Source organism: Hypanus sabinus, chromosome 2, assembly GCF_030144855.1.
Source record: "Hypanus sabinus isolate sHypSab1 chromosome 2, sHypSab1.hap1, whole genome shotgun sequence".
Taxonomy (NCBI): Eukaryota; Metazoa; Chordata; class Chondrichthyes; order Myliobatiformes; family Dasyatidae; genus Hypanus; species Hypanus sabinus.
In genome coordinates, this window is record NC_082707.1 from 42946226 (window position 1) to 42965008 (window position 18783).

An 18783-nucleotide genomic window follows, 5' to 3' on the forward strand; every position below is an offset into this window, starting at 1 on the left:
GTTCAGGATCCATGAGGTAATGTTGTAGCTCTATAAAACCCTGGTTAACCCTGGTTAGATCACACCTGGAATATTGCATTCAGTTCTGATCACATCGTTATAGGAAGAATGTAGAAGCTTTAGAGAGGGTGCAGAGTTTTACCCGGATGCTTCCAGGTTTAGAGAGAAAGTCTTTGAGGCTAGGTTGAGTGAACTAGAGCTTTTACCTTGGGAGGACAGGAGGATGACAGGCATATATGACAAGAGGCACAGATCAAATAAATAGCTAAAAACATTTTTCCAGGACAGAAATGGCTAACACAAGGGGATATAATTTTAAGGTGGCTAGGGAAAAGTATAGGGGACGTATCAGAAGCAAGTTCCTTACACAGACAGCGATGGGTGTGTGGAACACCCTGCTGAGGTGGTAATCGATGCAAATACATTAGGGCATTTAAGGAATGCTAAATAGGCACATGGATGCTTAAAAAAAATGGTGCATTATGTATGAGGCCCCAATTGATCTTAAAATAGGTTAAAGGGGTCAGCTGACATTGTGGGCTGAAAGGCCTATACTGCACAGTAGCACTCTATGTTCTATACCAGTGCAATCTATTAAATCAAATCTCTGGCTATTATGTTCCAAAGCAATTAGTTCCCAGAAGAATCATGAATTGACTTGCAAGTTTTTCCAAGTTTTTAAACATTGAATCATAGATGCGATGGATAATCTATTACTCCAGTGAAATCAATCCGATGGATTGTGAAAGTTATTGAAATCATGTCAACAGTGGCTAAGCTGGTTCAGACATGCAATTTATATTCATGCAACAGAAAAAAAGTACAAATTCAAGTAGTTTATTTACTTTCTTCAACAAGTGTATGTTGTTTAAGTCACACCACTAATCACAAGTCCATACACTGAGGCCTTCCTTTAGCAAAACAATAAGTCCCATTAGGGCTGCAGAGGACATAACATTTATTTTGAATAGTTTTGTAAAGATCACAAAGGAAAAGCACAGATTAATCACAGATATTCAGTGAGGCTCTGAAATCAGTTAAGCTCTCACTATTTAAATTTATGCTTAACAAATACGAAGAAAAACGTACTCACCTCTGTATCTATTGTATAGCTGATCTAATCTCTTTCTATCCAATGAACCTTTCAGACTTTCTCGAACATAAAGTTCTGGATTTTGAAAAAAATTGTCTGTAGCAACATCTAATTTCCAATCGTTCTGTGATAAACAACATACTGCAGTTTTTTCACTGGACTGTGTAAAGACCATAAACTGCCGCACTTTATCCTTCTGTGAGGACTTCAGCTTGTTCTACAAAACAAAAAAGGAACATGTTACAGTGCCTAGTCTATAGGAGTACTTTTTCCAAATATCACAAATATGCTTATATTTACATATATAAGCATAATCAAGTCCTGCAACACATCATAGCCAAAAGGACAGCTCCATCCAAAAGTTGTATTTTTAAAATAGACAACCAATATCTTTCCTTAAAAATGTATTTATTTGTAGGACGCAGGTATTATTGGTGGTCTAGCATTTATTGTTCATCCCCATACTGCCCTTAAGATGATTAGTAACTCTCCTTAAAAAAAACCCCAACTGTTGTGGTTGTGAATAAACTGAGTGGTATGAAAGGACATTTCAGAAGGTTGCTAAAAGTCAACGAGTCCATGGTCCTGTTGGGATTTCTTTCTGTAAAGGCCATTAGCAAATCAGATGTGTGAGAGCAAATCAAGAATTTTATTATCATTATTCATACAAGCTTTTTATATCAGATCTATTGACTTCACTGAATTTAAGTTTCCAGGTGGTAGCCTGAACTCTGTAGTAATCCAGGTGGACTACTTCCTGCTGGTAGTCTGAATTACAAATTCTGCAAAATAAACACCATCTTCAACAAAATACCACAGTGAACATTAATTCATTATTAGTCTTGTTCTTCATTAATTTAGCACTCAGTGACATTATACCTGTAAACTAATAAAACTCTATTCATTGAAATCTTGTAAACAGGTGCTAAGGTAATAATCACAATAAAAATCAGGAAAAGGTCAAGGGTCACATCTACTTTCCTTAACTGACTTTCTTTGGTTTAAGTCACATCAGTATAAAGCACCTTATATTGCTCTATTAGAAGTTGGAAGATTCAAATGCATTATCCAAATTATATCATCTATCAGATCATGAAGGAACCCTAATAATAGTGGGAAATCCTCAACAGTGGCCACCACAGATCAATCATCTAGGGAAAACCAAATATGGAAAAGCAGAGAATCGCAAGAAACTGCAGATGGTGAAATTCTGGCCAAAGTAAATGCTGGAAAAACCAAAGCAAAACAAAAGAGATGATTATTGACTACAGCAGGAAACCACAGCTCCATGAGCCAGTCCTCAGTGAGGGAATGAGAGGGAGAGAGTCAGCAAATTTAAATTGCTTAGCATTATCAGTCTGCAATTCTATCCTGGGTCCAGCTTGTAACAGTCATTACAAAGCACGGCAGCGCCTCGACTCAGAAGTTTGCACAGGTTCCTCATGTCATCTAAAACGTTGACAAAATTTTCTAGATGCATGTTGGTGAGTATCTGATTGGTTGCATCAAAGCCTGATATGGAAATGCCCTTGAATGGAAAAATCTACAAGTGGTGAATATTGCCTATTCCATCATGGGTAAAGTCCTCCCCACCATTGAGCACATTTACAAAGGAACACTGTCACAGAAAAGCAGTATCCATCATCAAGGGCTCCCACCATCCAAGTCCATGATCTCTTCTCACTACTGCCAACAGGAGGGACACACAGGACCCTCAAGTCCCACAGCACCACCAGGTTCAGGAACAGATATTACCCTTCAACCATTAGGTTCTGCACCAGAGAAGATAACTTCACTCACCTCAACAATGAACTGATTCTATACCCTATGGACTCATTTTTAAAGACTTGTATTCTTACATATATTTTTAAAGACTTATGTAAATACAGTTGATGTTCGATATCTTTTGATTACTTATTTTTCTTGAAATTATTTTTTCTTGTATTTACACACTGGTTGTTTATGAGTGTCTTGTGTAGTTTTTCATTTTTTCTATTGTTTCTTTCTATTTATTATGACTGTCCACATGAAAATGAATCTCATGCTGACATAAATGTACTTTGATAATACATTTACTTTGAACTTCAGTGGGTCAAGCAGTCTCAATTCAAGGCTCTGCAACAATATGATACAGGGTCTCACCAGGAAATCTTAACCATCCTTTGCCTGCACAAATGACATTTGACCCATTGAGTTCTTCCAGCAACTTATATTTTTGCTAGTGAAAATAAGTACTGTATTCATTTAGCCCTACTTAATGCAGAATGAAGAAATAAGCTTTAGTCACCTCACATCACTGATGTCACCTGGAACAGCAAGAGCTGACAGGAAACCTTTAACACTAGATGTCATACATTGTGTCATTGGATGAATTGTGATAACAGTAAGTAGCGAAAGACAACTTGCTAAGCACTCAGTTCAGCCACCTATAAAATATCAGGAGTCAGTTAATCCAAATACAGACCAGCATCAAAGTTACAATCGATACTAAAGAAATCCATTAATATAACATTTGAGTCTGATGCATTAGACACATTTAAGAGTCTCTGAGATAGGCACATGGATGAAAGAAAAATGGAGGGTCGGATCCGGGCTATGTAGGAGGGAAAGAATTAAGATTGTGGAGTAGGTTAGAAAGGTAACAACACTTTGGGCCAACAGTACTGTACGTTCTAAAACAATTAGAAATTTTGAAATTTGTAAATAGAATTTTCAAGGTATGCTGTGCCTACAAAAAGTACTCACCCCCCCCCCATCCTCTACTCCCAGACATTTTGTGTTTTATTGTTTTCATGTCGAAGTGAAAATACATCTGTACAAAGTGAGATAAATTACAAATGTAACATACAAACTAATTGATTGCATAAGAGATCACCCCCTTCAAGGCAGTATTCAATAGATCCATCTTTGGCAGCAATCACAGCCTTGAGTCTTTGTGGATCGGTCTCTATCACCTTTGCGCATCTGGACACTGCAATTTTTCCACCCATTCTTCTTTACAAAACTGCTTAAGCTCTGTAAGATTGCATGGGGATTGTAAGTGAACAGCCCTATTTAAGTTCAACCACAAATTCTCAATTGGATTGAGGTCTGGACTCTGACTTGGCCACTCCAGGACATTATTCCTTTGTTGTTTTTCAGCCATTCTTGTGTAGCTTTGGCTTTATGATTGGGGTAATTGTCTTGCTGGAAAACAAATCTTCTCCCAAGTCACAGTTCTCTTCCAGTCTGCATCAGATTTTCCTCCAGAATTTCCCTGTATTTTGCTGCATTCATTTTACCGTCTACCTTCACAAGCCTTCCAGGGCCTGCTGCAGTGAAGCAACCCACAGCATGGCGCAGACACCACAATTGTTCACAGTAGGGATGGTGTGTTTTTGACGTGCGCTGTTTGTCCTATGCCAAACATAGCATTTAGTCTGATCATCAGAAAGCTCAATTTTGGTTTTATCAGATCATAGAATCTTCTTCCAGCTGACTTCAGTTTCTCGCGTGCCTTCTGGCAAACTGTGGTTGAGATTTCATGTGAGTTTTTTTCCCCAACAGTGGTTTTCTCTTTACCACTCTCCCATAAAGCTACAACTGGTGAAGCACCCGGGCAAACAGTTGTTGTATGTGCTGCCTCTCCCATCTCTGCCACTGAAGCTTGTAACTCCTCCAGAGTTGTCATGGGTCTCTTGGTGGCCTCCCTCAGTAGTTCTCTTCTTGCACAGTCAGTTTTTGCAAATGGCTTGCTCTAGGCAGATTTACAGCTGTGCCATACTCTTTCCATTTCTTAACGATTCACTTAACTGTACTCCAAGGGATATTCAGTAACTTGGAAATTTTCTTGTATCCATCTTCTGACTTGTGCTTTTCAATAACCTTTTCGCAGAGCTGCTTAGAGTATTCTTTTGTCTTCATGGTGTAGTTTTTGCCAGGATACTGACTCACCAGCAGTTGGATCTCCCAGAAACACTTTGACTGCATACAAGTCTCCAAAAACAGATCTCCATTAACTATTGATATGACTTCTAAAACCAATTGGCAGCACCAGTGATGATTTAGTGTGTCATATTAAGGGGGGGGGGGGGGGGTGAATACTTAAGCAATCAATTATTTTGTGTTTAATTTTTGTAATTAATTTAGATCACTATGTAGACACAGAAGATTCTTTTTCTGTTGATCAGTGTCAAAAAAGCCAAATTAAATCCATTGTGATTCAATGTTGTAAAACAATAAAACATGAAAACTTCTTTGGGGGGGGGGGAAGGGCTGAACACATTTTATAAGCACTGAAACAAGACTAAACATATCTTTCACCAGAATATCCATAAGCTTGAGATAGTGCAGAAATCTTGAGTATCACACAAGCAGAAGTCACTCAACAGGTGAAGCAGCTTCTATGGAGGGAAATAAAAAGTAAGTGTGTTGGGCTGAGACCCTTCTTCAAGACCCAAACCATCCACTGTTTATTCCCCACCATGGATGCTGCCTCATGTGCTGAGTTCCTCCAGCATTTTGAGTCACATGGGAATATCCAGATACATTTTCTTCATGGGACAGTTCAACACTGACTTTCATGCCACTGCAGTGTAGAAAAATTCAAGGTGAGATGCTGGCACATCTGACCTCCTGCATCAGTACTGAACTCAGTACTATGGAATAAACAAAATATCCTTTGCTTTACATCTAAAATGAAGGGCATATATAGTACAACTCCAATTATTTCTGATTGTTGATCATGAAAGTGTTAATTTATTGTTATTTTGTCCATTTTCTAATACTATCAAATTTATCTTAGCTTTAATTATTTTAACTTGAACTATTTGCAACTTTTCTGATTACAAGCTCGAAGGCCTTCAACAGCCTGGACTCTAGGGCAATCAGTCCCAACATACTACTAAAAAAAAATGTCCGGCCACAAACAGTGGTTTCAATTAATAAGATATTCTCAGATTCCTCTGCAAACTTACTAACTAACTAGATTTTAATCGATATGAGGAAACATTAGAAGTGATGAGCAAAAGTTTAGTCAAAGACAGGGTTGTGAGGAGAAGCAAAAGTAGAAATTATGACTATTAGCAGCCACAAACTACAACAAATAAATCTGAGGATACTCAAGAGAGCAGAACTGCAGGCCTGGAGATAAGATACAAATGAGTTAGGTAAAAGGGGTACCTACATCACATGGTTCAGTGTTGGGACCACGTCCTTTTGTGTAAAATGTCATTGATTTAAATGACAGAATTGGTGGTTTTGTGGTCAAGTTTACATATGATATGAAGATAGGTGGAGGGGCAGGTACTGTTGAGGAAGCAGGGTGTCTGCAGGGATTTAAAACAGATTAAGAGAATAGGCAAAGTAGTAGCAGATGGAATACAGTGTAGAGAAGTGTATAGTCATGCACTTTGGTAAAAAGCTGCAGACCAATCAATTTGAAGAGAAATTGGGAAGCAGAGTTTAAAAATGGAGCATCTCACAGGAGCTTGCGTATTAGAATAGTGGGTATGACTGCGAGGACAGTTTTCTGTTCTGGGTGTCAGATGTGGGATGTCCGGGAGACCTCCACCCTCCCTGATAACCACATCTGCACCAGGCATATCGAGCTGCAGCTCCTTAGAGACCAAGTTAGGGAACTGGAGCTGCAGCTCAATGACCTTCGGCTTGTTAGGGAGAGTGAGGAGGTGATAGACAAGAGCTATAGGCAGGTAGTCATCCCGGGGCCACAGAAGACAAATAATGGGGTGACCATCAGGCTGTGGCTGTCCCTTTTAACCATAAGTACTCCATTTTGAGTACTTTTTTTTGGGGGGAGGGGGGGACCTACCTGGGGGAAGCAACAGTCTGGCACCAAGTCTGGCCCTGTGGCTCAGAAAGGTAGGAAACAGAAGAGGAGGGCAGTGGGATTAGGGGACGCTATAGTTAGGGGGATAGATGGGAGATTCTGTGGATGCAAAAAAGCACAAGGATGGTAGTTTGCCTTCCAGGTGCCAAGGCTCATGGTGTATCTGAGTGCGTCCACAATATCCTGAAATGGGAGGGCGAGTAGCCAGAGGTCGTGTACATATTGGTAGCAACGACATGGGTAGAAAAAGGGTAGAAGTCCTGAAAGCAGAATACAGGGAGTTAGGAAGGAAGCTGAGAAGCAGGATCTCAAAGGTTGTAATCTCAGGATTGCTGCATGTGCCACGCAACAGTGAATATAGGAATAGAATGAGGTGGAGGATAAATGTGTAGCTGAAGGATTGGAGCATGAGGCAGGGATTCAGATTTTTGGATCACTGGGACCCCTTCTGGGGCAGAGGTGACCAGTACAAAAAAGACGGGTTGCACTTGAATCCAAAGCAGACCAATATCCTGGCAGGGAGGTTTGCTACTGCTATTGGGGAGGGTTTAAACTGGATTTGTGGGGGGCGGGGGGGTGGGAACTGAAGTAAAGAGGCAGAGGATGGGGAGGCTGGAGCACAAGCAGAAACAGCTTGTAGGGAGTTTGTGAGGAAGGATAGGCAGATGTTAGAGAATCTGCCTGACGGTTTTAGATGTGTCTATTTTAATGCAAGGAATATCATAAACCAGGCAGATGAACAGAGTGTGGAACTGTGACATTGTAGCCATTACAGAGTCTTGTCTCAGGAGCAGGAATGGCTGCTGAATGTGCCAGGCTTTAGATGTTTCAAAAAGAACAGAGAGGGAGGCAAGGGGGTGGGGGCATGGCATTGCTAATCAGAAATATTGTCATGGCTGCAGAAAAGGAGAAAGCAATGGAGGGATGGTCTACTGTGTCTGTGTGGGTGGAAGTCAGAAACGGGAAAGGGGCAATAACTCTACTGGATGTTTTTTTTAATAGAACCCCCAAATAGTGACAGGGATATTAAGAAGCAGATAGGGAGGCAGATTCTGGAACAGTGCAATAATAATAGGGTTGTTGTGATGGGAGATTTTTACATTCCTAATATTGATTGGCATCTCCTTAGCAGGTTTAGATGGGGTGGAGTTTGTTAGGTGTATTCAGGAAGGTTTCCTGACACAATATGTAAATAAGCCAACTAGAGGAGAGGCTGTACTTGATCTGGTATGGGAAATGAACCTGGTCAGGTGTCAGATCTCTGAGTGGGACAGCATTTTTAAGGTAGTGACCATAACTCTATCTCCTTCACCATAGTGCTAGAGAAAGATAGGAGCAGACAATTTGGGAAAACATTTAATTGGGGTAGTGGGAAATATGATGCTATTAGGCTGGAACTTAGCAGTATAAATTGGGGGCAGATGTTCTCAGGGAAATCATCATCATCAGGTGCCAGGCCCAGTCTGAGCTTTGACTGCCATGGCCCACACACTCCTGTTTTGGGTCAAGTGGATCAATTCAACGGTATTCATTTCCAGTTCTCTGGCTGCCCTCTCCATCACCATTTGTCTCTGCCTTCCTCTTGCTTTCTTCCTCAGGGAAATGCATGGCATTAATGTGGCAAATGTTCAGGGAATATTTGCATGGAGTTCTGCATAGATATGTTCCATTGAGACAGGGAAAGGATGGTAGGGTTAAAGAACCATGGTATACAAAGGATGTAGAAAATCTAGTTAAGAAAAGCTTATGAAAGGTTCAAAAAACTAGGTACTGTTAGAGCTCTAGAAAATTACAAGGTTGCTAGGAAGGAGTTTAAGAATGGAATTAGCAGAGCCAGAAGGGGTCATGAAAAGGCCTTGGTGAGCAGGATTAAGGAAAACCCCAAGGCATTCTACAAATATGTGAAGAGCAAGATGAACCCTGTGAGAATAGGACCAATCAGGTGCGATAGTGGAAATGTGTGCATGGAATCAGAGGAGGTAGCAGAGGTACTTAATGAATACTTCAGTACTCACCAGGGAAACAGACCTTGGCAATTCTGGGAATGACTTACAATAGACTGAAATGCTTGTGCATATAGACATTAAGAGGATATGCTGAAGCTTTTGAAAAGCATTAAGTTAGATAAGTTACGAGGACCAGATGAGATATAACCCAGGCTATCATGGGAAGCAAGGGAGAAGATTGCTAAGCCTCTGGCAATGATCTTTGCATCATCAATATGAACATAAGTACTGGAGGATTGGAGGGTTGCAAATGTTATTCCCTTGTTCAAGAAAGAAAGCAGAGATAACACTGGAAATTATAGACCAGTGAGTCTGACTTCAGTGGTGGGCAAGTTGTTGGAGAAGATCCTGAGAGGCTGGATTTATGAACATTTGAAGAGACATAATATGACTAGGGATAGTCAACATGGTTTTGTCAAAGGCAGGTCGTGCCTTACGAGACTGAATGAATTCTTTGAGGAAGTAACAAAACATTGATGAAGGCAGAGCAGTAAATATAGTGTATATGCATTTCAGTAACGCACTTGATAAGGTTCCCTTGCAAGGCTCATTCAGAAAGTAAGGAGGCATTGGATCCAAAGAGACCTTGCTTTGTGGATCCAGAACTGGCTTGCCCACAGAAGGCAAAGGATGGCTGTAGATGGTTCGTATTCTGCATGGAGGTTGGTGACCAGTGGTGTTCTGGGACCCCTCTTTGTAATTTTTGTAAATGATCTGGATGAAGTAGTAGAAGGGTGAGTTAGTAAGCTTGCTGATGACACAAAGGTTGGGGGTGTTGTGGATAATCTGGAGGGTTGTCAGAGGTTACAGCAGGACATCAATAGGTTGCACAACTGGGCTGAGAAGTGGCAGATGGACTTCAACCCAGATAGGCGTGTAGTGGTTCATTTTAGTAGGTCCAATTTGAAGACAGAATATAAATGTTTAGACTCTTGACAGTGCGGAGGATCTGAAAGACCTTGGGGTCCTTGTCAATAGGACACTCAAAGCTGTAGCGCAGGTTGACAGTGTTGTTAAGAAGGCCTATGGTGTGTTGGCATTCGTCAATTGTGGGATTGAGTTTAGGAGCAGAGAGGTAATGTTGCAGCTATATTGGACCCTGGTCAGACCCCACTTGGAGTACTGTGCTCAGTTCTAGTCACCTTACTACAGGAAGGATGCGGTATAGAGACAGTGCAGAGGAGATTTACAAGCATGTTGCCTGGATCAGAGGGCATACCTTAAGAGAATAGGTTGAGTGAACTTGGCCTTAGCTCCTTGGAGTGACGGAGGATGAGAGGAGGATGATAGAAATGTGTAAGACGATGAGGGGCATTGATTGCATGGATAAGCAGAAGCTTTTTCCCAAGGCTGAAATGGCTAACACGAAGGGACATAGTAATTAAGGTGCTTGGAAACAGGAACGAGGGGATGTTTCTATGCAGAGTGGTGGGTGCACGGAATGCACTGCCAGCAACAATGGTGCGGCAGATACAACAGGATCTTTTAAGAGCCTCTTAGATAGGTACATGGAACTTAGAAAAATAGAGGGCTATGCACTAGGGAAACTAGGCAGCCACTAATGTGTTGTAAATTTCTATGTCCTATGTACTTTCTAAATAGAAGAGAAATTCATAATGGTTAACTTACAAGTTGAAGCAGTGGTAAGGAAGGCAACTGCATTGTTGCCATTCATTTCAAGAGTTCTAACACATAGCAGCAAGCAATCCTGAGGTTCTACCAGGCATTTGCTGAAGGATACACTTGGAGTACGCAAGTAGAAAGAATGTGCTTCCAGAAGAGGTTCAGAAGAATGATCAAAGGAATAAAACGGTCAACATACGAGGAGCATTTGGTGCCTCCAGGCCTGTACTTGTCGGAGTTTAGAAGAATGGTTGAGTGGAGTACTGATATCAGCCATGATGGAATGGTGGAGTAGAATAGTGAGTGGCTTGATGAGAATCTAGGGAGAATAAAATTTAAGGTATGAATAATAGGCATAGAATTGGTGGGGCCTAAAGACTGTCCTGTAAGAATGTTAGAATAATGGCCTTTAAGTGGTGTTACAGCAAATAGGGAAGGGCTCAAAGGAGCTTGAGAAGACAGAATTAGGCAACAGTTTAAGAAACTTATTCCCACTGGTCCAACAAATAAAAGAGAAACAGCAATTACAGAAACAAACCAATTGCTGAGATAATTCAAGAGCATGGAAGATAAGCCAGAACAGATCAGAATTCAAGAGTAAAAGGTCTCAGTAGAGAAGCAAAGCCTGCAAAAGCAAAACAGGTGGACCAAGATAATCTAGCAAAGACCAGGTCTTAAAATAATGCAACAAGTTACAAGTCAGAGTGCAGCATAAAAGACAACAAAAATAGTATTGCTCAGAATACCACCACATTGGATGAAATAAGCCTGAAAAGCCATGTCATATATTAAGTAGCACATGTACTAAGTCGAGGCAAATATCCGGTGCAGAGAACAATCCCTTCGCAATAGATAAAAGTGTCATACAAATTTAAAACATAAGAGATTCTGCAAGGGCTGGCAAATCTTGAACAACGCGCACACAAAATGCAGGAGGAACTCATCAAATCAGGCAGCATCTATGGAGGGGGAACAAAGAGTCAATATTACCAGCAGAGATCCCTCACCAAGACTGGGAAGGAAGAGGATAGTGCCCAGCTTGTAAATCTTCCCCACCCCTCACTTTCTTATTCTGGCTTGTTTATTCCCTTCCATAGATGCTGCCTGACTTACCGAGTTCCTCAGGCATTTTGTGTGTATACTACAAATTTACAGCAGCTTAGATATTGTTGTCAAGGTTCAGCATGTATTACTTCAATAAATACAGTAAAAAAATTAAAATAAAAGTATGACCCATGTCAAATAATAGTTAAACAGAAATGTTACCCAAATGTTTACACAATTACTAATGCACCATGCTAACATTTGCAACAGACATCTCTTCCTTCGTTCTTGTCCCTCTCCATTCGAAACTAAAAATAGTTTTCCAATGCTGAAAACAGATTTGATCCTGCACATCCCAATGAGAGTACTATATCTATTTCTGTACTGAAACCTAAGACACAGTGTATCTGGCAAGTAGACTTAGATCATTTGCAAGAGTTCAGAATTCACAATTTCTCCAGAATATAGTATGTTTAACTAAGCATCATATCTTAAGTATTTTATATTCAAGAGGTAAGAAACTATAACAACTTCTGTACTCAGATGAGCAACAACTTGCAACTAAATCCCAAATCCTTAATCAATTGTCAAGTAATATTAGCTTTGAATTAGAATTTCTCTACAAAGCTAAAGTCCATTTTAAAATGTATGATCCAGTCAGTAAGTCAACCTTGGAATATTAGTATACAAGACTTCAAAGGTAAACTGCAGCTGACTAGATTTCCAAAAAACACTAAGATATCCTCTCTGTATAGATCAGAGTTTCATATTCAAATGCTGAATGGAAATCAAATTGGTCCCATGAAATTCCCAAAACCTTTATAGAAATCAATTTATAAGACACAAATATTTTCAACTCCACACAAAGTCTATTTAGAGTCCAATAAAACAACTAAAATTACAATCAAGCACGACACAGTGATACCATTGCTGCACACTATGGTGACACCATAATTTCCAGCAGGAAAACTCAAAATTAATGGAATTTCTCTTTCTGCTCACATGTTGAAAAACATACCTAAAAACTGTAAACTATATATGCATTATCCACCTGAATATCCTGTTCTTTTATTTACAGACTTCTTCAAAATTTGACAGCAGCACCAAGATAGTTCTTAGGACAAAAAAATGAATATTTATTTTCAAGAGCAAAAGGATTTCACCCTTCAATGAACTAACAAACTTGTTCCAATTATTTGATTATTTTTTAAAAGTCCAATTATAACTTTATATATCAGATTTTCTTCCCAATCATAACTCCTTCCCTTAAATTATTCCCCTCTTGCCAAATTTTATGCTCTGATTGGCTAATGGCTTCAGCATGGTTTCACACATATAGTGTTCACCAGTACCTCTTCCAAATAGCGATTAGTCATTGGAATCACTTGATAGCATGGTCAGCATTCTGTGCATTCACTGGGGGCATTATAGCTGATTCCAATCCAGATATTCTTACCCAGTGTCCACAAACACAGACTTCCAGATTAGGTGGCACTCAGGAGCAGGTACCCCGGCATGTCTGCCCTCTCTAACCCAGCAGCTCAAATCAACTGTAGGACCCCAAACTGCAACCTGGTTGAGATCAACTAACTCAGACCAGGATAAAAACTAGGACCATCCTGGGAAAGAAAAGAATGGTAAAAACCAGAGTTAAAGATCAATATTAATGATCACTTTCTACAGATGTAAGAAGTTTTGCATTCTAATTTGCCAAACTGGACACAGCTGCTCTGTAAACAAACCAGAAGCTTTAAGATATACTTTAAAGATCCAAAATCATAAGGTCTGAATTTCAGAAACAAAGCAGAAACTTTCCACTTTGTTTCCAAGTGTTAGGCAATTCCTAAATTCTAAAAACCAAAATTAAAAGGGAAATCTAATAACTTAATATCAAACTGGTATGTTCTTGGGAACTGCAGTTTCCAATAAATAATACAAAGCAGCAATACAATCAAGAAATATGTTGAAAATTATTTATGTACTTTCTATCAGTAAGAAAGTCCAAATTATTTGTTAATAACTTACAAGTAGCCACATCTCACATTTGGGAAGTTTCAAAACAACTTCACTTTTTTTTGGAATACTGATAACATTAACTTAGACAGTAGTAGGCCATTGTACTCTTTGTAGTAAAAGCACTCTGAAAATATTGTTAACTAAGGAGTCCTACGATTTTCTGCTCATGAACGAATGGTGATACCCACCAAAATCAAATTGCAAGCAAGGGAAGCTGGAGGACGTAGTACCCACCCACCCAGTCTGCAGGATGATGAAAAATTGCAGGTTTAGACATGTTAGAGAAGTAGGCAAAATAAAGGGGTCAGCATAGATATGGCCCCTTTCTTTGCTGTTCAGAAAGTGTTAGCAACTTAATACAATACACTTTTAGACAGATACAATGCAGACTGATGCAGATACAGAACAAGCAGTTCAAATGCTGAATAGTAGCAAAGGCTACTTACTATCATGTGTTCCATGTTGTCTTGCAACAGTTTAAACTACAAAGACTCAGTATTATGATATGTAATCTGAAGTGAGAGCACCCAAAACAATTAGGAAAATCAATGACCAATATGTAATAAGCCAACAAATGAACAAGTGAAAAGAATGCTATACTTTCAAACCAGATGTTAATATTTATATAAGTTATAAGTTTAAAAACAACAACCCAAAATTTCTGGACAGAATATAAAGCTTTTTGTCACTTATCACCCAAGAAAAGTTCAAGTCTTGTTCAGTCTACTACTTTTCAGGATGAGGGTTGCCCAGGAGTGCCAAGTGACTTTAAAACATTACATTATACCAAAGAGAATTTTAAAACTATAATTATATTTTTGTTTCTTTTCCATTGGTGTTTTTCTTTAAAGGAGATACAAAATTGCACAAATATAAATAAAAACAAAAATTCAATGAAACGTAACTACTCTTGTCCCAATCTGTTTCAACACCAAAAAAAGGTTTTCATTGTAAACCTCATTCATTCACCATAAAGTCCGGCTTGTCACAATGTTCGAATAAAGTCCTGTTTGACGAATCGCAAAAAAGTAATGTAATAGCAGCAACAAACGTCTCTTATAAGAACAAACAAATAAAAATGTATACAACAGAACTTCAGTAAACCAAAAATGGCCAATTCTTATTCCGATACCTTTACTGAAGTTAAAAGAGCTAAATTTACGAGCGACTGTTCCAAACGTTGACATTAACGATAAGCTATGACAAACATTAATAAACCCTAGCTGACTATTTCTATTTCTGATCAGAGTAAAGCCCAAGAAACCCTCTGCAGTGACGCAGTTGAGACGAGGAAGGCGAAAAAAAGGAACAGATCGTTCAAAAGGCACGAGAAACCCGGTACTTTACCCAGGAAGAAAATCCAATAAATAAAAACAACACTAAATTCAAAAAGTCGCCCGTGAACCCAACCTTCAGTCATGGCGAAAAAGGCCAGGCGACCATTTAGTCTTAAAATAAATGATGGAAACCCAACCAGCATACATCCGTCCATCTAGGCCTCAGAAGCAGCGGCCCTCGAGTGAGGATGGCGCCAGCCACCTTCCTGCCCAGCCGAAGCGAAGTGCAGTTCCAGCGAGCGGGGCCTGTCACTCCGAGCCAGAACCGAGGCCGAGCACCGCACTCCAAAGCTCGGCGGCCGGGGCCGTTGGACCGGGAAGGCGCCGGCCGAGGCCGAATCACCGGGCTCGGGCTCGGAGCGAGCGGCCGCCGTCGAGATTGTACAGCCCTTCCTGCCCCCGAGCACCCAAACCCAGGCGGAGAACGAGCACGATCTCCCGAGAAGCACTCACCATCTTCAAGCGCTCGGGCCTCTTATAAAAAATAATATATAAAAAAAGGAAAAAATACGGACAATTAACAGTCACCGTGGGTGACACTCATGCGCAGTGCAGCGCACTCCCCCCGCACGGCACACACTGAAAGTTGTAAGAGCCGCTCGCTCGCTCGCTGCCTGCAGCCCGGGCGGTGCGGCCACGGGGCGGGGGCTGAGCTAAACTTCACCTCCACACCAAACTCCTCCTCGACTTCACTCTGCGCCCGCACCGTTACACCAGCAGCAAGACGCTGGCTGCTCTCTCCGGCAGGTCGCTTACAAAGCAAGCTGTTTTAAACAGGTTATTTCCTGAGAGGTGGGGGGGAGTGAAGTTTGCTTGTTTGACATTTTTTTTTGCAGGGAAATTTGAAAGGAGGAGAATTAGGTGAAAGGAATTTTTTTCCCTATATTTTCACCACAAACACACAGAAAACCAGCAACACGCAAAAGGAAGGAAAAATTCTCCAGTGTCCTCCATGCGTCAGAGGACCGTGGGAGGGACTTTCTACGTCGGTGATTAGCGCAAGCACGGGAAATTTAAAATATTTGTATAAATCGCCAGTTGCAGAAAGTGTAATCTCATTTAGTAAGCTTCAGCTGGGTCCCTGTATACATTCATGCTACGACCCACGTTGTAGATCCCTACCAATTCTCTAGTCTCCTTCATGCCGTGTACTGATCCTTTTGAATGAGAAGGTGGGATACAACTACCCAGCATGTGTTAACCATATGTGTTCGTGAAATCCTGTGAATGGGTTAAGGATTTCCTTCCCCAATTTTTTTATAACTCTGCTGTAAAATTTTCTAGAGGGTCAAGACCTCTCATTGGTTTCCCTTTAAAATTTGATAATTAAAGTCAAGCTACAAAGAATTCTGCTTAAGAACGGCACGAACGTAAGTAATCATAATTATTTATATAACAGTGATGATCTTTTGAAAGCGACCCTCCCCCACACACGTCCTCACCCTGCCTGGGGATAAAGTATAATTATTTTTTCATGGAAGTAGTTATTTGAGCGTCTAATTTATGCAATGCATTAAATGTTATTCATTTCATTACTGTAGTAGATTACAGTTTCCTTGAGTTGCCAGAATGATATAAAACAACGATTACCTGTTATAAAACATGGTTCAGGTAGAATAGATAATGCTAAGACATGTACTTGTTGCTGTAGCTCGGTTACTTCCAATTATACACCGTGGCCAGCAGATGCGCTCGAAAATAACAGCTAACTTCATCAAAGTAGATCTGGTGAATTTTGTAGCAATTATGGAAGCGTTAGTGAATTCGGAGTTCAATAATGGCAGCGACATTTTGCTTAAATAATGTGAACATACCTAACACTTGACCTCGAGAGCGCCTTCCATGACCTCAGAGTTTGGCTGTCATATGTTTGAGTTAAATTTAGACGTGTCGCTCATCAATTAATATCAGTATTGTTTAGTTACGACAAACGGTGAAAGATCGTTGTTCTTTCAGGCAAATTTCACAGAACTCTAACGAAGCAGACTATAATCGCCTAAATAAATTTATAATATATTTTAATGCAGCATTCCTTGTCTCCACTACCCTGTCCCGCAACTCATCCATTTCCCGGACATTCGCGTTTACCCCATCTTCTCAGCGCTTTAATAGTTCCACTTGTCCTCACTCACCACCCGCGAGTCTCTGCATCTAACACATTCTCCGCAACTTCTACCAACTTCAACGGGACCCTACCACCAAACACATCTTTAACTCTCCCCCACCCACTCTGCGCTTTTCGCAGCGATCGCTCCCTCCGTGATACACTTGTCCATTCATCCCTCTCCACTCATCTCCCTTCCAACGCTTACCCTTGCACGCAGCAGAAGCGCTACACCTGCCCATTTACCTCCTCCCTCAGCTCCATTCAGGGCGCCGAACAGTCCTTCCAGGTGAGGCAACACTTCACCTGCGGATCTGTTGGGATTGTCTGCTGCATCCCCTGCTCCCGATGGGGCTTGCTGTACATTGGCGAGAGCCGATGTGGAATGGGCGACACCTCGTCGAGCACCACACCCTGCCTGTTTAAATGGCAAACTCAATGTCTCTTGAATGCGGTGATTGTATCAGATGCCACAGCTTCTCTACCAGCAGGCTCCTGAGATTAACAACTCTGTGTAAAAAACATCTCTCCCTCAGATCCTATTAAAAAGTCTTCTCTCTTTAAAGTGCCCTCCTATTTTTGATATCCCCTTAAATTTTTATGTCCATGTATTAGGGTAATGCCCGGCCTTCTTTGTCATACAAGCAAACCAAGCCATGGATGAGGTGTTGGAGGACCGGAGAATAGCTAAAGTTGTTCCGTTCTTCAAGAAATACTCTAAGAATAAGACAGGAAATTATAGTCGTGGATAAATTATTAGAAGGGAAAGGTTATATAAATAGTTAGATAGCCAGGTTAGAGATAGTCAACATGGCTTTGTGCGTGGTAGGTCGTGTCTCTCCAATCTTACAGATATGTTTACCAGGCAAGCTGATGAAGAAAATTCAATGGATGTTGTCTACGTGGACTTCAGCAAAGCTTTTGATAAAGTCCTTCATGTGAGGCTGGCCTAGAAGGTTCAGTCTAGAAGTTTCAGTCTGAAAGTTCGGTCTATCTAGAATGTTCAGTCTTAGAGTTCAGTCTAGAAGTTTTAAATTGAATTTGACACCAGCTTGTTGAGAGAAGCCAGAGAGTGGTAGTTTCTTGGGTCTGTTATTGTTTATAATCTATATTAATGATTTGGATGATAAGGTAGTTAAATGTAGTTACATGTACCTAGGATTATAAAGAGAGCTTTTGGCACATTGGCCTTCATAAATCGAAGTACTGAGTATAGAAGTTGGGATGTAATGTTGAAGTTGTTTAATATGTTGGTGAGGCTAAATTTGGAGTATTCTGTGTAGTTCTGGTCACAAAACTACAGGAAAGATATCAACAAGACTGAAGGAGTACAGAGAAAATTTACAAGGATGTTCGCGGGGACTTGAGGACCCGAGTTATGAGGAAAAGTTGAATAGGTTAGGACGTTGTTTCCAGAAGCACTGGAGAATGGCCGGAGATTTGATAGAGGTATACAAAATTACGAGGCGTATAGATAGGGTAAATGCAATGAGGTTGGATAAAATAGAACTAGGGGTTATACGTTAGGACAAAGGATGAAATGTTTAAGCGGAACCTGAGGGGAGGAATTCTTCACTCAGAAGGTGGTGTGAGTGTGGAACGTTCTGCCGGTGCGATTTCGGTTTCAATAATTAAGAGAAATTTGGATAAGCACATGGATGGAAGGGACATGGAGGGCGATGGTGCGGGTGCGGATAAATGGGCTAGGCAGAATAACGGTTTAGCACGGACTA

General features: G+C 40.6%; 2 protein-coding genes across 6 annotated transcripts in view; one reads left to right on the forward strand and one right to left on the reverse strand.

Annotated features, from left to right (window-relative positions):
- Nucleotides 1-15724, reverse strand: part of dcun1d1 (DCN1, defective in cullin neddylation 1, domain containing 1 (S. cerevisiae)) — an 80524-nt gene extending 64800 nt beyond the window's left edge. The window contains exons 1-3 of one of the 3 annotated variants that reach the window (XM_059944881.1): nucleotides 15400-15415; nucleotides 3381-3519; nucleotides 1094-1310 (exon numbers count right to left, since the gene is read on the reverse strand). In XM_059944881.1, the coding sequence (XP_059800864.1) occupies nucleotides 1094-1268 (175 nt within the window). In that variant the 5' untranslated portion in view covers nucleotides 1269-1310; nucleotides 3381-3519; nucleotides 15400-15415. Of the gene's footprint in view, nucleotides 1-1093; nucleotides 1311-3380; nucleotides 3520-15399; nucleotides 15534-15610 lie in introns of those variants that run through there. The other 2 variants (XM_059944887.1, XM_059944875.1) reach the window with 2 other exon arrangements.
- LOC132378108 (uncharacterized) overlaps nucleotides 15489-18783 on the forward strand; it is a 42406-nt gene continuing 39111 nt past the window's right edge. Inside the window, exon 1 of one of the 3 annotated variants that reach the window (XM_059944862.1) lies at nucleotides 15489-15693. In XM_059944862.1, the coding sequence (XP_059800845.1) occupies nucleotides 15489-15693 (205 nt within the window). Of the gene's footprint in view, nucleotides 15724-15915; nucleotides 16317-18783 lie in introns of those variants that run through there. The other 2 variants (XM_059944869.1, XM_059944866.1) reach the window with 2 other exon arrangements.